Here is a 23,235-nt window from a genome sequence, read left to right as displayed (position 1 = left end):
AAAAAAGTTACATAGGAACCACAGAAATAGAACAGAGATTTAGACATTTGTCTTACGTTCCTCCTCCCCCAAACAAAATTAGGCAGTGTTGAGGCTGGAGAGATAGAACAATGGGGAGGGCACTTGCCTTGCAGGTGTAGCCAACCAGGTTAGATCTTTGGTACCCTATAGGTCGGATGTAGACACACACAGACACACACACACACACACACACACACACACACAAATTAGAAAGCCACGAAAGCCCCCCCAAAAAAATGTATTGAGAAGCATCACCCTGTGTCATACTTCTCCTCCCTGTGTCTTTAACTAGAGGGTTTGGAATATTTCAATTATGCATGTGTTTGCATTGCTGAGCTCCGTGGAATTTCGACCAGGAAGGCGGGCATTTGATGGTGCCAGCTTTTACAGAACTGCAAGGCACTTCTTGAGGCTTTCTGACCATTCTACAGGGCCACACTGGACCATTAAGGTGGGGATTTTTGGTTGGTTTGGGGGGCTTGGAAGTTACTTCTGGCCGGCTCTGGGGAACCCTGTGCGGAGTTGGAGATCAAACCTGGATCAGCCGGGTGCAAGGCCAGCGTCCTCCCGTCTGTGCTAGGACAAAACTCCTAGGAGAAAAACTGGGGAGATTTTGTTCAAGCCCTAGATCATGGCCCAATCTGTCTTTAATTGAATTTTCTTTGGATGTGGATGGATTAGGACACACTTGAGTCTCGGGGAATCAAGGGATCAGTTTGGGCAGAGTTGGGGTGCTCCTAGGCAGTGCTGGGGACTCGAACAAGGGTGGCATTCGTGCAAGGCCTTATACCCCGCTGCACATACTATCTCCTGGGCCACGCCTGATGGATGGACGAGTGAGTGAATGAATGAATGAATGAATAAACTCGGTGCTGGGGATTAGGACACACTTGAGTCTCAGGGAATCAAGGGATCAGTTTGGGCAGAGTTGGGGTGATCCTAGACGGTGCTGGGGAATCGAACCCGGGTGGCATTGGTGCAAGGCCTTATACCCCGCTGCATATACTATCTCCTAGGCCACACCTGATGAATGAATGAATGAATGAATGAATGCACTAGAGTACCTAATAGCCCTGATCACCTCCTAAAAAAAAAAAAACCCTCTTCCTCCTCACCGCGACGTTCAGGGCGGGGGAGTGGGGAAACAATTCAATCTCTCCCGGGGTGGACTCGAACCCGGGTTCCGAGAGAGGCCTAGCCGGGGCCTCCTCCTCCTCCTCCTCCCAGGGTCGGTCCTCCCCCCCTCCCACCATCAGCGGCCATCACCGGCCGCTCGGGCCGTTCGCAGGCGGCGCCGGCCGGAAGTCCCGCCCCACCCGCGCGCCCCGCGGCGGAGCGACAGCCGGGAGAGCCAATGAGGAGCGCCGCGCCGAGGACGCCGGCCAATCGGCGCTCGCGCCGCGGGGGGCGTGTCCGGGGCCGGTGGGGCCGGAGCGGGTCGTGCGCGCCGAGGAGGAGCCGCCGCCGCCGTCGCCGTCGCCGTCGCTGCCGCCGCCGCCGCTACCGAGGCCGAGCGGAGCCGTTAGTCCCGCGCCGCCGCCCGCTCGCCCGCCCGCCCGCCCCGGACCAGCCCCGGGCCCGCCCGCGCGCCGTCAGGTGAGGCGGGGAAGCCGGACGGCGGCGCCCCGCGGGCTAGGCCGCGCAGGCCGGGCCGGGCCTGCAGCAAGCAACCAGCCAGCAACCGACCGACCGACCGATCGCCAGGCCCGGAGGCTGCGCGCAGGCCCCGCGCGCGCGGGCCCCGGCCAGGCGATCGGGGCTGGGGTGGGGGCGGGGGGGGGCGCGGGAAGGGCGCCCCGAAATCTACACACCACCTCCCACCCCCCCACCCCGGCCCTTGCTGCGCTGGCGCGGAGGAGCCCCAGCCCCGGGCCGGGGGCGGGAAAGCGGCCTCGGCGCCCGGGTTTTTTTGGGGGAGCGGCCGGGGGGCGCGCAGAGGTCATCACGGATCGCACCCCCCAACTTCCCGCGCACCCCCTCCCCGCGAACTCCCTCCCCCCCCCGCACGGATTCTTTTGTGGCCCTGCTCGAGACCAGTAGATCGTCTCCCCCCCACCCTTTTCCTTGCAAGGCAGGGCCTGGTTTTTTTGTTTTTTTTTTTTTTTTTTTGGGGGGGGGGATGTGGGAAGGCCTTTTTCAGCAATCAGAAACAAACAAAAAAGAAATGCAAAAGCGATCACCTCTTGATTTTAAAATAAAAGGGGGATATATTCTCACCCCACATTCCCCTACCCCCCCAAATCATAGCTTCCATCTAGGATAGGGAGGGAGGAGGATTTGGAATGTTTTAGTGAAGCTCGTCTTTTTCTTCCTCTCCTCCCTGGGTGTCCTCTCCCCCCACCCCATGAGGGGCGTGAGTTTGAGGCCCCCAATTTGGATTGGTCCCCAATTTGGTGGAACATCCCCCCCCCTTTCTCAAAAAAGAAGAAAAAAATAACTGGACTCAGTTAAACAATGGGGGTAGTAGATTTTGCTGCTTTTTACGATGCCCTCTGCTATGCCCAGAAAAAAAATTTTTTTTTTTGGATCTACTATGTGCTGGCTAAAAGGGGAAGAAGTGGGGAGGGCACCGTTCTGGGTTAGGGGTGCTAAGAGGTGGGACCGCCCCCATCTCCTTAGGGAGCATATTCAGGTGTGATCCTGGTTGCAATCGAAAGTTAGTAGGGGTGATGGGAAAAGAGGAGGCGATATGGCTGGCATTTGGGGTCTGTTTGCTCAGGGTTTGGGGGAGCCCAATTACCTTGTAACCTTGTTACCTGGAGAATATTGAGGGGCACGGGTCATAGTGTTTTTTGGGGGGAGGCTTTTGCTTAGGATATTGACTTGTTCCCTAGGGTAGGCCCGGATGACACATAAACTCACACACGCGTGTATGCGCGAACCCCAGGCCCCACACCTGGCCTCCACCCCTAGCCGTGATGAGGATCAGAATTGGTTGAAGATGCTGAAAGTCTTACACACTTGCTGGAGAACCCTCCCCCCATCTTACTTGCCCTAGGACACACACCCCCGAGGCTGAAACTGGAGCGCTAGGAGCTGCTTTTCTTTTTCTTTTTCTTTTTTTTTTTTTTTCTTTTTTGGTTTGGGGGCCACATCTGGCAATGCCCAAGGGTTATTCCTGACTGTACTCAGGGATCACTCCTGGCAGTGCTCGGGAGACCCTATGGGATGTCAGGGGATTGGGAAGCCCCGGGTGCTGGAGGTGCTTGGAGGACTCTGGGAACTGTTCGATTGCTGGTATTTTAGCGTCATGGCACCTCCATAACTTCCTTCACCCAGAATCTCCAGCCCTCAAGCTCCCCGAGTTCCTTGCCATTCCATGTTCAGGCAGAAGGAATCTGGTGTGGCCGGCCAGGACTCTGGTTGAGCGCCCCAGGGGTTCCCCACAGCACTTCTGGTTCCTTGCCTGAGTGGCTCCTGGTGTGCAGAGTTCTTTGCAGGGATCTCGTCGAAAATTCTGCCACTTCGAGGGTGTGTGGGTAGGGGTCTGATGTCTCCAGGCGAGAAGCAGCAGGATGTGGGTTGAAGCCCCAAGTTGTTTTCTGGGGACCAACTTTCCTGCAGGGCTCCTAAGGTCATTCCTGAGGCACTTTGCCCAATTTCCAAGTTTTCTGTCAGGGTGTCTTTACCTCCTGGTAGCCCTCACCATGTCATTCCTGCCTTGGTTCCCCAGGCAGGCCAGTCAGTTGCTGTCTTGAAATGATGTGAAGGCTCCAGTTTGAGATTGGGGTGCACACCCAGGCCAGCCCTCTCGTCCTCCCTTTCTCTTTCGGGGACTCTGCTGCAAAGTCTCTCACATTTGGAGTCTCCCTGACCGCTCTACTTCCTTCCCCTCAGTGTCCCTGTCCCGAGGTCTTGGTGGCTAGTGCCCTGTGTGCCCTTGCAGACGGTCGCCCCTAGGTGGCAGTGGTGAAGTGGCAAGACCCACCTGAGGCTCTTGGCCAGGGCAGAGAAGTGGCCCCATGTGCCCCTCCTTTCACCAGCTCTCCCCTCGCCCTGCTGTGACCCAGACCACCCCCCCATCCACACTAGGCTCCCAGAGATCGCCATGATTTTGACCCTTGGCGGAAACGCTTTTAGCTTACGCTGCCCATGTGGAAGCCCCAAGAAACAGATGTCTTGGCCAGCCAGAAGTGATCTCGGTAGGCTGCTGGAGAAAATGCAGTGGGAGGGAGAAGTGAGTGAGGGCAAAGACCCAGAGAGGACTTTACAGCAGTCACTGCATGGGGCGAGTGGGGCCCCTGGGTTTGGACAGAGGTTAAAGGGGTCAGTCTTTGGGGTGCAAGAATGGTGCAGTGATGGGAAGGTAGTGTGTTCAGCACAGCAGGTGCCCAGACAGCAGGACCTGGGGGGATGGGATTGGGCAGACTCAGCCCCAAGGAAAGGACTCAGATTGGCACTCGAGTGAGTTGGGAGAAGATAAGCTGAAGAGCACCCCTCCCCACACTCCAGTTACGGGGTGACTTCTGTGCAGGGCTTAAGACTCAAGGCCTCGAGGGTGAAGAGGTGCCTTGAGCACTGCTATGTGTGTAGGAGGCCTGGCTTTGAGCCCCAAGACCATACAACCCCCTGAACAGAGCCAGGAGTGGCCCCAGAGCACAAGTCGGGAGTAGCCTCCGAGCCCTAAGACAAGGTGGAGAGAGGTTGGCAGTGGTGGCATTGTCAGGCAGCTGGAGGATGATAGGGGGTGGTGATCAGAGGGGGTAGTGTTTGCGGGTGCAGGTGGGTGAGGAACCCCGACAGGGCTGGGCCTGTTGGCAGTGTTGAGGCCTGGCAGAAGGTCACAAAGGTGAAGTTGGGACTCAGGTGAGGGCAGGACGCCAGGGTGAGCCGGGGGATGTCCTGGGATGGCAAAACCAGGAGGACAAGGGGTGATTTTTCCAGTGGGGCAGGATCTGGGTGGGGGGGAGAGTCAAGGCAGAATTGCCAGTACTCATACCTGGCCTGGGATTAGTGTTGGGTCCGGGAGCACGGGGGCGTCCGAAGTGACCGATGATGGGTGACGGGACTATCTGGAGCCACTCGGGGGCCAAGTGGGTGTCGCTGTGGTCAGGCACAAGGGTCAGGGCAAGAGAGTGGCTTGAGGGAGGTGAGGCTCCAGTTTTACCAGGGCCAGGGCAGTGGTGAGGGCACGGGGGCCCATGTGGTAGAGCCAGGCGCCTGCCTAGGTTTGGTGACCAAGGGCCAGGGGGTCGGGGATACTCGCACCTGCTTCGCTCAGGGCTTAGAGTGTCAGGGAGGAGCTGGATGGGGTCAAGCTCTGGTGACCAGATTGTGGGTCTCTGATTTGTGGCTCACAAGGACCACCCAGGAAGTTGCTAAGTTCACAGCCACCTCCTACCCTGGGCCTGTGACAAATGGCATCAAGACTTTGGGGTGCTTCCCAGCTGGCAGGGGAAAGGGAATCTTTCTGACTGCACCTGGTGGCCAGGCCATTTCTGTGACTGGGGTTAGCCCTGCACAGGCAGGGAGGAACAGGCAGGAGCCTCAGATCAAAGGTGGAGCCCTGGGTGCCAGTTTCTCCCAGAGCCTGGGCCCCCTGAGCAGCCAGGCGGAGCCAGATCTCAGCAGGTGACAAGTGTGAGGGGCTTTGACAGAGCTGGAGGGACCCTCACCATGACTGGGTCGGGCGTGCTACCCTGGGGGCTGGGGGAGACTCTGGACCATGTCCTCCTGAGCCCATGATGGCCCAGAGTGGCTGTAACTGGGTCAGCCGGCGCATTCCGCTCTTGTCGGCACCCGTGTTTCCTGGGTCACCTTACAGCTCGGGGACTTACCTTGAACAACTCTACCTTGGGGGCTGAGCACAGACTTTGCATGGTGAGGGGGATCAGAAGGGAGGGCTGTGTGTGAGTCCTGCCGAGGACCCCAGACATCATATCCACCCCCCCATGTGACCTCAAAATACAAAGAGGTTAATAATAAGAACTTTACATTTGTAAGTATAGCTGGCGAGGAGCTGGCCTTGTACGTAGCTGACCCAGGTTCGATCCCAGACAGCGCTGGGATCACCCTGTCAGATGTAACCCCTGAGTGCAGAAAGTCCTGAGCACTACTGTGTATGCTCCCCCCCCCCAAAAAAAAAAAAAAAAAAGGATGAAAAGGAATCTGGCAGCTGGAAGGAACCCTGGGTATAACTGCGCTTCATCAGGTCATGTCTGAGTGACAGGGCTGGCTGTGCCCTCTGCTCCCCCCATGTCACTCCATCTGTGCAGGTGCCCCAAACCTCTCTGGCAAATACCAGTAGGACTCCTAGACCCAGAGAAGTCACTCTACTGCCTCCTCTGTGCCCCTCTGTGATCTCTGCTGAGTTGAGGGGCGGGGGTCTTCATGAATGCCCTGAACAGGGAGAACAGGGTGCTCTTTCTCCTGTGGAAACACAGGGGGCCTCTGCAGTGACACTCAGTTTCTGAGTGGCATGTGTGGTTGCCAGGGCCTCGTGGGTGACAGTGCTTTGGCCTCCACCCTCAAGTGTCTCAACATCTGCAGGGAGCTGCAGGCACTGAGTTCCCTATTGGTTTTTGAGCTTGGAGTTTTCTGGTTTGGTTTGAGGGGGCCACACCCAGTGTTGCCAGGTTCTCCTGACTCTGCGCTTGGGTGTTGCTCCTGGTGGTGGTTGGGGTGCTGACCCAGACCCTCCGCATGCAGAGCCAGTGCCCTGGTGAGCTTTAGGAAGAAGCAGGGGAGGGGTGGGAGGCCTGGGCTGGGCCCTGCCACTCATTAACAGCCCAGACACTGCCTGGTGTCCTATTGCTCCAGCTCCCTTTTTTTTTTCTTTTTGTTTTTTTTTTTTTTTTTTGGGGGGGGTCACACCTGGCAGTGCTCAGAGGTTATTCCTGGCTCTATGCTCAGAAATCCCCTCTGGCAGGCACAGGGGACCATATGGGATGCCGGGATTCGAACCGTCGACCGTTCTGCATGAAAGGCAAACTTTGCCTTACCTCCATGCTATCTCTCTGGCCCCTCCCTTTTTTTTTTCTTTTCAAAGTTTTAGGCCACTTGCACTGGTGCTAGGGAACCCTGAGGAGCAGGAATCGAAGCCTAGTCTGTCTCTTGCAGAACCTGCTGGGCTGTCTCTTTGGTCCTAAAAGTCTAGGTCTTTCTTCCCTAGGTTTTTCTTTCGTCCTTTTAAGGTGGTCACATGACTTAAAGGCCTGAGTCATGTGTCCATCCCCACACTGAAGATACCAGAAAGTTCCATCCCCCTAGACCCTGGTGCCCTCCCCTTCTCTGGGCCTGCCTGTTCCAGACCCGAGACACCTGTTTTCTCTTAGGAAAATATATGAGAACGTCTCTGGGTGATGATAGCACAGCACCAGGGCACTTGCCTTGCATGCAGCCAACCATGGTTGATACCCAGTGCCCCTTATGGTCCCCAAGCACTGCCAAGAATGAGCCAAGAGCAAACCCTGAGCACCATCAGGTATTCCCCCGAGAAAACACAGTATCTCCTCACTTAGTAATATCCAGAGGTTTGCAGAAACCACAGCTATCTGTGAGAGGCTGTAAGAGAGCCCATTTCCATTTTGTATCTATAGCTGATACAGCTGTATCCTACACACGTGTACGCACATACACACAACACATAAACACATCCCTCTCTCCCACTTAAAAATAAAGACCAGAACTCTTTTCAGCCCCAGCCACGCTTGTTCAGAGATCTTCCACTCTGCTTTTCCTCAGCACACTTGACCAGTGTCTGTTGGGAACTCAGGGTACAGCCTTTATTAGCCCCTCCTCCCCATCTAGCATAGATCGCATTCCCACCCCTCTCGCTCCTATTGGGTTAGCGCCCCATGCCATCAACCTCACCTGAATGTCTTTGGAATGAGAGGAAGAAAACGTCCTGGGAGAACACCCAGGCAGATGTGAAGAGAGTGAGTGAAAACGCCATACACGGCAGCCCCAGCCTATGGTGATTGTTCTGTTCTCATCAGTATTGTGATGACATGACATGAGTGAAGTTGTATGATTTCGGGGCCCTCTTTGGCGGGCACACACATTGCAGGAATGGCCACACCTTTCTCTTGACCAAGTAATATTCCTGACCCAAAGCCCTGGAATATATTCACTGAGAGGCCTACAAGACAGTTGGACTGGTCCTGGTGAGGATGAGGAGGAATACAGCGATCATAGAGATTCAGAAGGATTGTTTTGAGTTCTATTCCTGCAGCGCTCCAAGGCAATTCTGGGCTCAGTGCTTGGACTCACTCCCAGCAGTGCTCTCGGAAGCATGTGGCGCCAGGAATGGAACCCAGATCCTCCTTGTGCCAGGCTAGCATCTCCCCTGCTCCTCTATTCTCTCTGGGTCTTTTATCTTTGTAGTTTTGGGGTTATTTTGTTTGTTTGTTGTGGAGGGTCACCCCAGCCGAGTTTAGTGGTGACTCCTGGCCCTGCATTCAGGACTCACTTTTAGCGGGACTCGGGGGGGGGGGGGGTGGGGGGAACCCTACGAGGTGCCAGGGATTGACCCCCAAGTCAGCTCAGGCCTCCCCACTGTCCTGTCACCTGGGCTGCTTTCTGGGCCTTTCAGACAAACACCAGCCTTCATTCCTCTGGGGCAGGTCCAGGCAGGCCGACTGTGGGGTCACATGGTTACTGTGTGTTTAACTGGCCGTGACCGCCATTCTGCTTTGCAGAGTGCCTGGCCACAGTTTTACACTCTACCAGCACAGCATGGGAGTTCTCCCGTTTCTCCACCTTACTCCCAGATGGGTAGGGGCATCTCTTGTGTTGTTTTTTTTTGTGGGAGGTTTTGGGGCCATATCTTGTAGTGCTGGGGGCTCTTCTTAGCCCTGTACTCAGGGGCCACTCTTGGCAGGGATAAAGGACCATAGAGGGTGCTCAGGACTTACCCACTCTTCACGCTCCAGCCCACTTGTGGTCATTTTTAAAAGAACACTCTGTGTTGTGTGTTTGTGTATCCAGATAAAAGTTGTTCCTTCGGGGCTGGAGTGATAGCACAGCGATAAGGCATTTGCCTTGCAAGTGGCTGACCCAGGACCGATGGTGGTTCGAAGCCTGGCATCCCATATGGTCCCCCAGCCTGCCAGAAGTAACTTCTGAGTGCAGAGCCAGGAGTAACCCCTGAGTGCCACCGGGTGTTACACAAAAACCAAAAAAAAAAGTAGTTCATTTGTTTGTTGCTTGCTTTTGGGCCATATCCAGTGTCCTTAAGGGCTGACTTCTGGTGCTCAGGGGTCATTCCCAGGGTTGCTCAGGGAATCATGCCGTGCCAAGGTTCTGATCAGGCTTGGCCACCGGCCCCTCAGGTACCTTAACCCCCCGTACTAGCTCTCTGCCTCCCAAGTCCTCGTCCTAATCCGAGAGCTGGAATATTTCTTTCCCGTCTGTGAAAGTTCACATCCCTGTTTGGTCTCGTGTTGTCAGGTCACAGGACATTTTTGTTTCAGTGGGGGATGGACACCCTTGTCTTGCCATCCCTTGCCTTTGGCTGTGCTGGTGTTTGTGACCAGGACTCATAGTCACACTTGGCCATGGCACCCTCAGGATGCCTTACCTCTCATGCTCACTGAGTCGTGTGCTGCTTGACTGGCTGGCTGGCTGCCTGCCTGCCTGCCTGCCTGCCTGCCTGCCTCTCCGTCCATCCATAGTCTCATTTTGCTCATGCATGTTCACACTCTGCAGTGTTGCCTGGATAATGCCACGGGATCTGCTCAGCTCCTGGGAGCCATTCTGGGGTAGACTCATCACCTCACGCCCCTCCCAGCAATAGTTTGACATGTTTTATCATGGGGGCCACTTCTCTTGGTGTTGGGGGCTTCCAGGGCTGTGCCTGGTGGTGCTCACAGCTTCACATAGTCCTGGGATTTTTTGTTTTTGTTTTGGGGCCATACCTGGCAGCGCTCAGGGGTTTCTCCTGGCTCTACGCTCAGAAATCGCTCCTGGCAGGCTTGGGGACCATATGGGATGCTGGGATTCGAACCACTGTCCTTCTGCATGAAAGGCAAACGTCCTACCTCCATGCTATCTCTCCGGCCCTAGTCCTGGGATATTATAACCCAGGGCAGGAGGTGTTTGAGCCTAGGTCAGCAACCAGGTGGAAAATAGATCAGGCCTGGAAGGTGGCAGACTCTCTGTCAAGCTATTTAACTGTCACTTTGGGGCACTGGCAACTAGGGACCTGGGGGCTGTGCAAAATAAAGTTTTATTGATAAAGGGCCAGAGAGGAGAAATAGTAAACCCTCAGCACTACCAGGTATTGCCCCAAAACAAAAAGCTTGGGGCCAGAGCAGTAGCACAGTGGTGAGGGTGTTTTCCTTGCAGACGGCTGATCCAAGTTCGATCCTGGGCATCCTATATGGTCCCCATAGCCTGCCAGGTGCAGAGCCAGTAGTAAGCCCTGAGTACCACCAGGTGTAGCCCAAAAGCCAAAAAAAAAAAAAAAAAAGCTTTATTGATAAAGACAGGCAGTGGACTAGATTTGGCTTGCAGGCCATGGTTTGCTGGCACTTTAGAAAGTGTTTTGGTTTGTTTGTTTGTTTTTTTCCAGCAGTCAGGGCTAACTCGTTGTGGAGGAGAGCAGAAGAGAGGAAGTCAGGAAGGGTGAGGAGAGGGAGAGAAGGAAGGAGACCACACAGTTGGCGTCATCTTTTAAGCAACCCTCAGTGCATGTAAGTAGGGATGTGTGTGTGTGTCTGTGCGGGCGTGTGCTCTTGTGAGCTCTGTTGCCCCCACAAGTGATGTATTAGATTCAGGAAGGTCCTCCTCATCGAATCCTGAAAGGCTCTTGGGCTGACTCTTCCTTTGGGGTTTTGGGCCTCGTTCAGGGCTGGCTCTGGCTCTGCCATCAGGGCTTATTCCTGGCAGGGCTCAGAGGATGAACCCAGGTCAGCTGCATGCAACTCATGCTTTCTACCTGCTGACTCCAGCCCGGGCCCAGCACTGTCTCCTGGAAATTGGCATTTCCTTACCCACCACCCATCAGTGCAGCTCTCCATTCTGGCCGTCCTGGCATCGCTCCTCCTTTGCCAATTTTGCCTCTATTGCTTCTGTGGTTCGTGTTGGGTAGTTGACGTGGGGTGAATCATGGGAGGGCACTTGTCCTGCGTGTGGAGGCCCCGGGGACATTTCACCGCCTCCTGGCAGGGTTTGGGGGTGCTGGGGGCCGAACTCAGGTCGACCTACACAAAGCTAGCATCCTTCCCCCACCCTGTGTGCTCTTGTTCTGGCCCCGGGTTTTTGGGGTCTCACCACTCTATAAAGTTCTCTTCTTGGCATGTCTGACTTTCCTTTCATCAGTGAAGACTTCGAGGGTCTTCAGACTGCTTTGGTGTGGGCTTTGCGTGTTGGTCCCCAGAGCACAAAGCTAGGATAACCTCTAAGCCCTGCTGAGTATTGCCCCAAACCCCACAAAACAAACCTTTGATGATGACATTTGCAGCTAAGCCAGTTAATAAAGAGCAGACAAGAGAGAACATTTATCCTTTTTCACTGGGGGATCTGAAACAAGTTAGAAAGGCAGCGGAGCCATGGTGGTGCCCAGAAAATAAGCAGCTGCACCCTGTTTCTCTCTGTATCAAGGTAGGTAGGTGCCACGTGGGGCATGTGTGTAGGATTTTATGTAACTGCCAGCACAGCCTGTTTTCCGGAGACTGCTCCTGACGTGGGCACTAGGACCATGGATAGCCGGAGGGGCCCGCACCCCTGTAGGAACAGAAGGAAGTTGGGGAGGAGAGAGGCAGGGTCTGTGCATTTTGGAGGCGGTACCGTGAGGAGCACTGTGGGATGTGTCCCCTGTGGCACCTCATTCCTCAGCCATGCTGGTGTCACAAGGAAAAGCCTCTGCAGGCGGCTGTCGGCATTTCTGAACCTGCAAGCTGCCCCCCCCCAAACACATACATACACATCCCAACCCTTCCACCAGTCCTTGCTCCTAGTCATCAGTAGCTCCTGGCATCCTGCAGAATGAGTGCTGGGAGCTGCCCAGGCTGCCTGCTTGGTGCCTGGGTGGGGGAGCTCCACAGCACTGAGCCGAAGTCGAAGAACCCATGGAGATGTTGGGGGACTGCTCCCCAGAGACCACCTGGCCCGCTAATTCTATGAACAGGGAAGGCTGCTTAGTTTCTGTTTCCTTTCCTTCTTTCCTGTATAGAGGTACTTACCCAGTGGTGCTCAGGGACGACTCCCAACTCCGTACTAACGAGCTCTTAGTAGTACTCAGGGAACCTGGTGGGGTCGGGACTTGAACTCGGGCCTCCCATGTGAGAAGACTGTGTTTGCTCTAGCCCAGCAGTGGTTTCACTAGTACCTACTGAGAAGCAGAGAATGGCTGTGCTTGGGGCTTAGGGTTATTCTGGTTTATTTGTTTCGTTTTATTTTTTGTTTTTTTGGGCTACATCCAGTGCTACTCAGAGCTTACTCCTGGCTTACCACTCAAGAATGACTTTTGGCAGTGTTTGGGGAAACCCTTTGGGATGCCAGGATCAGTCTGGTCAGCTGAATGCAAGGCAAGTGCCCTGCTCGCTGTACTATCACTCTGGCCCACCCCACCCCCATTTTTTTTTTTTTTTTTTTGTTTTTGAGTCACACCCGGTGGCGCTCAGGGGTTCCTCCTGGCTCTAGGCTCAGAAATCGTCCCTGGCAGGCACAGGGGACCATATGGGATGCCGGGATTCGAACCACCATCCTTCTGCATGAAAGGCAAATGCCTTACCTCCATGTTGTCTCTCCGGTCCCTTCTTAAATTTAAAAAATATTGGGGGATGGTGCGGAGCAATAGCGCGTTGGTAGGGAATTTGCCTTCTATGTGGCTGATCTGGATCAGACCCGGGTTTGATTCCCAGCATCCCATACGGTCCCCCAAACTTGTCAGGAGCCATTTCTTAGTACAGAGCCAGGAAGAGGGCTGGAGAGCTAGCACAGTGGTGGGCATTTGCCTTGCATGCAGACCATACTGGCTGGATGGTGGTTTGAATTCCAACATCCCATATGGTCACCCAATGCCAGGAGCAATTTCTGAGCACAGAGCCAGCAGTGACCCCTGAATGCCGCTGGGTGTAACCCAGAAACCAAAAAAAAAAAAAATACTGGGAGGCTGGACCGATAATACAGCAGGTAGAGCATTTGCCATGCACGTGGCCAACTGGGGTTTGATCCCCGGCATCTCATGTGGTCCCTGAGCCTGCCAGGAGCGATTTCTGACCACAGAGCCAGGAGTAACCGCTGAGTGCCACTGGATGTGGCCCAAAAACCAAACATTGTATATATTTTGGGCAGTAGGGAGGGTACTTGAGTACTAACTACTGAGTGTGACCTTAAAACCAAAAAAAATTTTTCAATAGAAAATAGGGGCTGTAGAGATAGTACAGTGGTGGGGCATTTGTCTTGCATGTGGCCTACCTGGGAGGACCCAGGTTTAATTCCCAGAATTCCATATGGTCCCCAGAGCCTACCAGAAACAATTTCTGAGCACAGAGCCCGGAGTAATCCCTGAGTGTCACCATGTGTGACCCAAAAATCAAAAAAAAAAAAAAAAAGATAATAACAATAAAATAAGGCCCGGGCGGTGGCGCTGGAGGTAAGGTGCCTGCCTTGCCTGCGCTAGCCTAGGACGGACCGCGGTTTGATCCCCCGGCGTCCCATATGGTCCTCCAAGAAGCCAGGAGCAACTTCTGAGCGCATAGCCAGGAGTAACCCCTGAGCGTCACAGGGTGTGGCCCAAAAACCAAAAAAAAAAAAAAAAATAACAATAAAATAAATATTTATGTGGAAGGAGGAATTTTGAGCCATAATTGCCATGTTTGGGGATCACTTCTGACGATTCAAGAAACTAGATCCAGGGCCTGGAGAGATAGCACAGCGGCATTTGCCTTTCAAGCAGCCGATCCAGGACCAAAGGTGGTTGGTTTGAATCCCGGTGTCCCATATGGTCCCCCGTGCCTGCCAGGAGCTATTTGACAGCTAGGCATAACCCCTGAGCACTGCCGGTGTGACCCAAAAACCAAAAAAAAAAAAAAAAAAGAAAAAGAAAAAAACTAGATCCAGTTCTAAGAATTGAACCGGGGTATGTATGCAGGGCAAGTGCCTTAACCCTTGTATTATGGCTCTGGCCCCGCCCCAGAACTTTTTTTTTTGCTTTTTTTTTTTTTTTTTTTTTTTTTTTTTTTTTTTTTTGTGGCTGAGGGGACACTCAGGAATCACCCCTGGCAGTACTGGGGCCACCATATGAGGTACTGGGGATCGAACCTGGGTCGATGCATGTAAGGCAAACAGACTTCCCATGTACTCTCTCTGGCACAGCCCAGACCTTCCATTTTAGAGACTATAGGTTTGCAAAACCAACAAGGCAGAAGTATATTGGGGGCCAGCTGATGGCTCAAGGGGTGGGCACTCTGCATGTGGGAGTTTCAGCTCCCATACTAGGCACTTCATAGGCCCCCAGCATCATGGGGAGTGGTCCCTGAGCTCCCCCAGATGTGCTCCCCCCCACATACACACTGAGAAAGTTGATTCCCCTTCTCCCAACGTAGTTGCTTCGCTGCATTTTCCGTCCTTCTTTCTGAGTGATGGTGAGAAGTCATCTGTGGCCAGTATGCTGCGTCCTTCCTAAAGCCCCGTCCTTGCCTTCGGGCCTCCTCTTCCTACCTCATTGGGTAGCTAGGGACACGTGTCTCTCAGTGCAGTCTCACAGACTAGGCCCTGCCTTCACTCCTGCGGCCCCCTGAGCACCTCTCCCTGTGCCCTGCAGCATCAGGTCGTTCCTCCATGCTCTGGGGTTCTGGGGTGGCCCTGCCTGGCCGCACAGAGCGAGCCTCACCAGTGCTTTGGCTTCACTTAGCAACTCACCAGGCAGGTCCTTCCTTCCGTGCCCAAACAAGTGGCCCATTGTGTATGGCCCGACTGAGCCCTGGCGCTCGCTTGTGTCTCAGAGGGCTGCGGGGGTGCTTCTCGCCCAGGGTGGCACTGACGAGAGCTGCCTGGGGACCCCCCCCCCCCCAGTGCGGGGATCCACTGCTGCTGTCCACGCGGCGTTTCTGCCGGCATAAGATGAACCTGGGACATTTACTCGGTTCTTTTCCACTTCCCGGGCAGCTTCTTGGAGAATACAATGTCTAATGGTTATGAAGACCACATGGCCGAAGACTGCAGGGACGACCTCGGGAGAACGAATCTGATTGTCAACTACCTCCCTCAGAACATGACCCAGGACGAGCTGCGGAGCCTCTTCAGCAGCATTGGGGAGGTGGAGTCGGCAAAGCTGATTCGGGACAAAGTTGCAGGTAACGGCCCCCAAGTAGCCCCTGATTTATGGGCCGCTCACTTGGCCCTGGTCGCTAGGAGGCATGTCCCGTGTGTCAATTAGAGAACCTTCCCAATCCCCCCCCACGCTCCCAGAAAGACAGAAATGTCCTCTAAGTAGGAGCTTCAAACAGTATACAGACTTGAACTGCCTTAGAGTGTTCTAGAAGCCATCATTGCTCCTGTTGTAGGGACCCGTCCTAAATAAGAGTCCTTGCTCAGTGAGGTTTAGTGCTTCCTGACAAGTCTTGTTTTTCTCCCTGGGATTGGGGGCGGGCAGTAGGTCTGTGTCTTAAATTGGGCAGACTGACGGTCGTGCCTTCTCCTGCCACCACGAGACTTCTTGGTCTGTCTGTGTGAGTCTCTGGGGAGAGGTGTCTCTGTTAGCTCAGCACTGTGCAGAGGAGCAGCTTTGAGAAGGGGGAACAGTGGTGATAGTGCAACTCGTAAATGACTTCTGCTCTCTCTGCTCTATGGGCGAGATAGGCCATGTGCCAGAAGGCAGAGCAGAGGTTGCCCGGGTCTGCCTTGCTCTAGGCTCCTTCCTGTAGGATCCCACAGTTCTCAGGACAAGGCCCTCGAATCTCCATCCTTAGGGTTTGTCTTAGTCAGTGTTGGTTGGTGGATTGGGGGGCATCTATGGGGGGGTGAGTAGATAGGGGAGCTAATGGCTAATGGATAGATAGGTCTGGAGGATGAGTGAGTGGGTGAGCAGTTTGGAGGGGGTTGGATAGACAGGTATTCAGGTGGATCCTTGGAGGATGGGGAGATCGATGGCAGGAAATAATCTGCACCAGGTTAGGGAGATAAAACAGGTTTAGGAACTTCCACCATAAGCTCTGCCAGCAGGCAAAAGGGCATTGGCAGGCAAGCAAGCTGCCTGGAGCCAAAACCAAAAGAAATCTCTCTGCCCCGAGGTCTTTATTGGGAAGAATAGTGCCACCCCATGTGTGGAGAACAAATAGGGTTAGGGGATTAATCCAGGGGTTCTTTCCACCCAGGTAGGACAAGCATGTGCAAAGAAGAAATATCCTGATTAGGGGCTGGAGCGATAGTACAGCGTTAGGTTGTTTGCCTTGCATACAGTCAGCATCGGACGGATCTGGGTTTGATCCCCGGGGTTCCATATGGTTCCCTAAGCCAGGAGTAACCCGTGAGCGTCACCGGGTGTGGCCCAAAAAAATAAAAAAGAAATATTCTGATTAGAGTAAGAAGCGGTTATTCCAACACTGGAGGACAAATTGGTGTGGCTGTTATATTCATTGAACACGTATTGAGTGAGTCTGGCTGCCTGGACCAAGCAGTGTGAGGGGTGGAAGGAGCCATGGTGTGGTAGAGGCGGACACTGCTGCGACAGGCTGGGCTTATGCGTGACAGACACCTGCTCCAACCCATCCTTGACCGTGCCGCCCCTCAGTCCTCAGCTCACCCCTTTGCTTGGCTCTACCTCATGTCTGGTCAGGAGAAAGACCCCAAGTCTCCCTGGCGGCTGGACCCTTGCTCCAGGCCGCTCCAAGCCACAGGCACTGCTTTAGTGATTCTGTGGTGACTGCTCCTCCTCAGGTTTGGGTCCCCACATACCTCCAGTCAACTCCCCTCTTCTTGCTCCTATACGGATCACATTTGCTGCTTAGAGCAGAGAACTGAAGTCAGCAGGAGGAACAGTTTGATTTTTTTTATTTATGGCGGCCTCTGGCTATTCCCAGTATGCTGTGGTCACCCAGGGCACCCCGCTGTGCTCTGGAGACCTCCAAGGCCGCATCCTTCAGGGTTTGAATTTTCTAGTGTCCCCTGCAACCCTTGCATTTGTGCTCCTGCAACCCTTGCATTTGTGCTCTCCTGGCTTCTGCATATGTCCACAGCTAGAACCAAGCCTGTGTGCCTCACCCAAGTGGGTGCCTTAGGGTTCTGTGAGGAGTCAGGGCCCCCTGCTGTGCTGGGGGCTCTGCCATTCTAGCAAGAGGACTGTTCACACTCCTGTACTGGCTGTTTTATCTTCGTTGTTTTGTTTGTTTTGTTTTGGTGTTTGGGGGCCACACCTGGCAGTGCTCAGGGATCATTAATCTTGGAGGTGCCCAGGATCAAACCCGAGTCAGCCACATGTGAGACAAACCATGCACCTCAGTCCATTCCAGACGTGCGAAAGCTTCAGGACTGGGGCCTGATGCTCTGTCCCTGTTTGGCCCCCTGCAAGTGGCTGAGGTTACGCACAGTGCAGGGCGGAGAGGCCCCAGGCAGTGGGGCCTCAGGGAACTGAGAAATCCCTGTGGGGATCTGAGTGGAAGAACATCAGGGAGGGCGTTTGCCTGGCACACTGATGACCCAGGTTCCATCTCCAGCACTTTGCGTGGTTCCCTTCGTGCTGCCAGGAGGGATCCCTGACCACCTCTGGGTGTGGCCCCCAAACTGGAGAGGGGATGGTGAAATATCTTATGGCTTCTTGGGAGGGAAAGGGATACTTGGGGAAACTGAGGCACTACAGGCTGTAGTTGTAGTGACTGTCAATTGTTCCCTGGCTAAAAGTTTCACTCTGAAGCAGTTGGGGTGTTGGCGTTGGTTGTCGTGTGTCTGTCTGTCTGTGTCTGTATGTGTCTGTGTGTGTAAGGTATGTTCTAGTAGGGTCCCCATGCCCCACCAAGAGTGATCCCTGAGTGCAGAGCCAGAAGTTAACCCTGGGCCCGGAGAGATAGCACAGCGGTGTTTGCCTTGCAAGCAGCCGATCCAGGACCAAAGGTGGTTGGTTTGAATCCCCGTGTCCCATATGGTCCCTCGTGCCTGCCAGGAGCTATTTCCTATTTCTGAGCAGACAGCCAGGAGTCACCCCTGAGCACTGCTGGGTGTGGCCCAAAAACCAAAAGAAAAAAGAAAAAAAGAAGTTAACCCTGAGTACTGCAGGTACTGAGGTACCCCAGCCCGAACCTCCCCCCCCCCCCCAGGTAAATCGGCATCTCTATTCTCTTTGTATCTTTCCTTGGAGTCTCAAAGATGGGGGGGCTTTTGTTAACTGGAGGGCACCCAGTGGGGGCCTGGCCTGTGTTCTCATTCACTGTTCTCTCTTATCTCTCTCTTTTACAAACACACATATTGGGGTGTCCAGAGCAGCCTCTCCCTGGCACAACGACACCGTTGTCTCAGTAGCAGGATCCCCTTGGGCAGGTTTGAGAATTTGGCAGCATGATGCTGGGGGTGCCTCCTCCAGGCCGCTACTGCAGGGCCACTTGCACCTCAGCCTTTCCCACCCAACAGCTGCTGCTCCAAACTGGAGCTGGCAGTGCTATTCCAGGGGAGGATATTCCCTTGGGCAAACCCCCCCCCCCCCCCCAGTTTCCTTGCAGGCCACAGCCAGTTCCATGAGGAAATAGAGGGAACTGCCACTGGGTGGCGCCAGAGTCTTACCAGTTGCCTACCTAGCCACAACCCTCCCTCGCTGCCCTGGGCTTCTTCTTTTTTTGGGGGGGGGGGTTTTGGTTTTTGGGCCACACCCGGCGGTGCTCAGGGGTCACTCCTGGCTGTCTGCTCAGAAATAGCTCCTGGCAGGCACGGGGGACCATATGGGACACCGGGATTCGAACCAACAACCTTAGGTCCTGGATCGGCTGCTTGCAAGGCAAACACCGCTGTGTTATCTCTCCGGGCCCCCTGGGCTTCTTTTGATGGGGGAGGGAGTTCCCCAATTCTGCTGGGCTCCCCAGGTAATGTCCAAATTTGCAGCGACACCCACAGCTGAGGGGGAGGGGATGGAGAAGGGGATTGATCCGGGGGATTGTTGGGCCAGCCTCTGTCCTGCCCCTGTGAGCTGTGCCAATGGTGCTGTGTAGCCCCCCACCTGGTCATTGTCCCCTCACCACAGGACACAGCTTGGGCTATGGATTCGTCAACTATGTGACCGCCAAAGACGCAGAACGCGCCATCAACACGCTCAACGGCCTGCGGCTCCAGTCCAAGACCATCAAGGTAATGGGGGGCTCCTGTCTGCTAGGCTCCCGGTGACGCCCCCTGGTTCCTGGGCTCTTGGGAAGTGGGAAGCAGTGCCCGATGCCTTGGGGTTGCCCAAACCCCCGAAAGCGGCTTTGTCGCACAGGTGTCCTACGCGCGTCCCAGCTCGGAGGTGATCAAAGATGCCAACCTGTATATCAGCGGCCTCCCACGGACCATGACACAGAAGGATGTGGAGGACATGTTCTCACGCTTCGGCCGCATCATTAACTCTCGAGTCCTGGTGGACCAGACCACAGGTGGGTGGCAGGCTCAGCTGTTTCCAGCTGCCCCCCCCCCCATCACATCTAGAAGGTGGAGATGCGCCTCCAGGGGAGGCCAACGTTGTTGGGGACCATTGCTGGACAGGCTATGGGCAAGGCCAGAGCCAGTGGCCTCACTGCCCAGCACCCCTTCACCTCTCATTGTCTCCCCAGACCTGGAATGTCAGAAGCCAGGCAGAGGTGCCCTGACCCCACTGCTTGCCATCTGGCCACAGGGGTTCAGTCGAGGTGGAAAGGGAAGTTTGGGGAGAGACCAGGTGTGGTTGGGTCCTGAAACAGGGTCTCTCTCAACCTGGGGGGCACGGAGGCTGGGGTGGGCCTGGGGGTGAGTGACAGTGTGAGGAGGCTAGGCTGTGTTTATGAAGTTCCCCTTGGCTTCAGAGCTGCTGCCTGAGGCCTCCCTCAGACCCAGCTTCTGTCCCCACTTCTCATGAAGTCCTCAGTCCATCCCAGCACCCTGGAATGGGATATGAACTAGCAAGACAATGATTTAAAGAGCAGCAGGATGGTGGGCAGGGAGGGCACTGGCCTTGCATGTGGCTGACCCTGAGCACCGCTGGGTGTGACGCAAAAAACAAGCCCTAAAAATAACCAGCAAGAAGCAGCAGGGTTAAGGCGCCAGCATGGGGCGTCTCTCACCGAGACTGGGGGATACTTTGCTTACACAAGGAGACAGGCAGGAACTTTCCCTCCTTTCCCATCCTGGTTTAGTTTTGCTTCGTGCTTTTTTTTGCCTCATTTATCTGGATGAGGAGGGTCGAGGGCCAGGCTGTCCCCCGTGTCAGGCCACCTATCTGAGGCCCCCCTGACTTGTCTTTTGCTTCGTAGCTTGACAGAATGCCGCACCTCCTGTTTGTCCCCCTAACTCCACCTCTGTTGGTTTGTTGACAAGGTTTGTCTCGAGGGGTCGCGTTTATCCGGTTTGACAAACGGTCGGAAGCAGAAGAGGCAATTACCAGTTTCAATGGTCATAAACCCCCAGGTTCCTCCGAGCCCATTACAGTCAAGTTCGCCGCCAACCCCAACCAGAACAAGAACGTTGCGCTGCTGTCCCAGCTCTACCACTCGCCGGCGCGGAGGTTTGGTGGCCCCGTCCACCACCAGGCGCAGAGGTTCAGGTGGGTCCCTACAGTTCCCACCCACCCCTGAGCCTGACACAGGGCTTTCTCTGTGAAGGCGCATTTTGGCTGGGATCCAAACTGCGACCAACTGCAAGCAGGGATGCAGGGGTCTGCCAGGGATCATGGGGCAGAGGCAAACGGGAGAGGAAGTTAAAAAAAAACCTGGGTCGGAGCCGGAGAGGTGGCGCTAGAGGTAAGGTGTCTGCCTTGCAAGCGCTAGCCAAGGAAGGACCGTAGTTCGATCCCCTGGCATCCCATATGGTCCCCCCAAGCCAGGGGCAATTTCTGAGCACTTAGCCAGGAGTAACCCCTGAGCATCAAACGGGTGTGGCCCAAAAAAAAAAAAAAAACCTGGGTCTCAGGCCACAGCCATAGGACAGCGGGAAAAGTGCCTGCCTCGAATAGGGCCGACCTGGGTTCAATCCCAGTGTTCTATAGAGTCCCCTGACCACCACCGGTTGCAGAACCGGGAGGAATCCCTGAGTGCCGATAGGTGTGACCCCCAAAGCAAAATTCTAGTTGTGGGGCTAAGAGCTTAGCATGTTCCTTCCAGAACTTCCTTTCAGGAGTTCAGCAGCCTTGGGCCCCAGCAGCCCATAGGCAGCCACAGTGCTGAGCTCTCCCGGGCTCTTGTGGCCCCAAGAGGCCCAGGTAGGGCATCCCTGATCTGGGTGGTCACTGCTGCTCTGGCCTCCACAGGCTACCAGCTGGGCAGGACTATATGCTTCCTGCAGCCTGGGGCTGGTTTTTAGGCTAGCAGAGTCTGGGCAGCTGGGAATTCATACCTGAGTGATGCTGGAGAACCAAAAAGAAAAAGAAGGGATTGGGATGGCAAGAAGACCCTCCCCGGAAAGCAGACTTGGGAGTAGGAAGTCCAGAGGGAGCAGCCCCTTAGACCTCCATTCCTCTCTGGAAAGGCCCATGAGGGCAGCCTGTAAAGGGGGCCCTAGGCCCTCCGGCCCCTTGGTCAGCCTCCAGACCAGTGCTTCCTTATTCAGGAAACGTCTTTTTTTTTTTTTTTTTTTTTTTTTTTGGTTTTCGGGTCACACTCTCAGTGCTCCGGGTTACTCCTGGCTCTATCTATGCTCAGAAATGGCTCCTGGCAGGCTCAGGAGACCATATGGGATGCCGGGATTCGAACCATCTGGAAGGCAGGCTCAGGAGACAATATGGGATGCCGGGATTCGAACCATCCGGAAGCTTCTAGAACAGTAGTTCTGCACCTTTTACACACACACCTCTACACACACACACACACACACACACACACACACACACACACACACACACACACACACACACACACACACACCCTACCTCTAGAGCCACTCCTGCTGAGGATGGAGTCCCTACACACACACACACACACACACGATGGAGTCCCTACACACACACACACACACACACACACACACACCCTACCTCTAGAGCCACTCCTGCTGAGGATGGAGCCCCTAGGGGGAGGTAGGATCTTGGCCCCTAGGGAGAGGTGGGCCACTGCCCCCCCTATTCATCAGGACTGAGTGGGGCACACATGCCTGGCTGTCGCCTGTCCTGTGGTCTGAACTGTGCTCTATCCTTCTGTCTGTCTGTCCTCTAGGTTCTCCCCTATGGGCGTGGATCACATGAGCGGGCTTTCGGGGGTCAATGTTCCGGGCAACGCCTCCTCGGGCTGGTGCATCTTCATCTACAACCTGGGCCAGGACGCGGACGAGGGCATCCTCTGGCAGATGTTCGGGCCCTTCGGCGCCGTGACCAACGTCAAGGTGATCCGCGATTTCAACACCAACAAGTGCAAAGGCTTTGGCTTTGTGACCATGACAAACTATGAAGAGGCCGCCATGGCCATCGCCAGTCTCAATGGCTACCGCCTGGGGGACAAGATCTTGCAGGTCTCCTTCAAGACCAACAAGTCCCACAAATAGCGCTCCCGCTCCGTGTCCGTCCGTCCGTTCCTTCGTTTGTGGTTTTTGTTTTGGTTCTTTTGGTTTTTTTTCTGTTTATTTTTGGGTTTTTTGTTTTTTTTTTTTTTTCGTTTTTGGTTTTTTTTTTGTACGGAATAGATAATTAAGAGTGAAGAAGTCGAACCATTTTTTTTTCCATTAGTGTACAACTCATTTTGCGCCAATTTACATTTTCACCAAGTGTTTGTCTTAGTCGAAAATGAGCAGTGAAAAAAAAAAACCAACAAAAAAACCCACAAAAAAAGGTTTTATACTCTGGGATGCACCGACATGTTCAAATGTTTGAAAATCTCCCCCTCTCCCCACACCCCACCTGCCCCCTCAGCCTCCCTCCTGCCTCAGACCAGGTTTAAGTTTCTTAAGTTATTTCCTTGAAACTCTTCTGAGATTGAAATCAACTGCAGTGACTAACCCGTCCAGGGGTGCATGCTTGGACTTCTCAGAGCGTCTCCCACATTTCATCCGCTGTCTCGCGCCCCCACACCATTGAGCACCATTGCCCGGGTTCCAGCACAAAAGCTATGAGATAGCGACTGAGCAGAGCCGGGGGTAGGAGGGCCCCCATTTCTCTCCTTCCCGCCTGGAGCCAAGTCTTGGCTGGCTGGAAAT

At 54.6% G+C, this 23,235-nt stretch overlaps 2 protein-coding genes across 2 annotated transcripts in view; one reads left to right on the top strand and one right to left on the bottom strand.

Annotated features, from left to right (window-relative positions):
• The first annotated feature begins 1,500 nt into the window (after positions 1–1,500).
• Positions 1,501–22,712, top strand: ELAVL1 (ELAV like RNA binding protein 1). The gene is made up of 6 exons (XM_049789447.1): positions 1,501–1,617; positions 15,076–15,263; positions 19,133–19,236; positions 19,364–19,517; positions 20,434–20,659; positions 22,263–22,712. Exons 2-6 carry the CDS (start codon positions 15,092–15,094, stop codon positions 22,585–22,587), a joined length of 981 nt encoding a protein of 326 aa, XP_049645404.1. The 5' UTR covers positions 1,501–1,617; positions 15,076–15,091; the 3' UTR covers positions 22,588–22,712.
• LOC126031177 (CD209 antigen-like protein C) overlaps positions 22,102–23,235 on the bottom strand; it is a 228,640-nt gene continuing 227,506 nt past the window's right edge. The window contains exon 8 of the mRNA XM_049789464.1: positions 22,102–22,116. The gene's annotated coding sequence lies outside the window, so the exon portion shown is untranslated. The remainder of the gene's footprint in view (positions 22,117–23,235) is intronic.

This window comes from Suncus etruscus, chromosome 15 (assembly GCF_024139225.1).
Source record: "Suncus etruscus isolate mSunEtr1 chromosome 15, mSunEtr1.pri.cur, whole genome shotgun sequence".
Lineage (NCBI taxonomy): Eukaryota > Metazoa > Chordata > Mammalia > Eulipotyphla > Soricidae > Suncus > Suncus etruscus.
The sequence above is the reverse complement of the archived record's forward strand: the minus strand, read 5'-3'. Positions and strand labels throughout refer to the sequence as shown.

What these genes read in the sequence shown, in the direction of transcription:
- ELAVL1 (XM_049789447.1), top strand. Translation starts at nt 15,092, where the DNA reads ATGTCTAATGGTTATGAAGACCACATGGCCGAAGACTGCAGGGACGAC. An exon ending in CCTGGTGGACCAGACCACAG is followed by an intron (nt 19,518 to 20,433) that starts GTGGGTGGCAGG and finishes TTTGTTGACAAG; the next exon opens with GTTTGTCTCGAGGGGTCGCG. An exon ending in CACCAGGCGCAGAGGTTCAG is followed by an intron (nt 20,660 to 22,262) that starts GTGGGTCCCTAC and finishes TCTGTCCTCTAG; the next exon opens with GTTCTCCCCTATGGGCGTGG.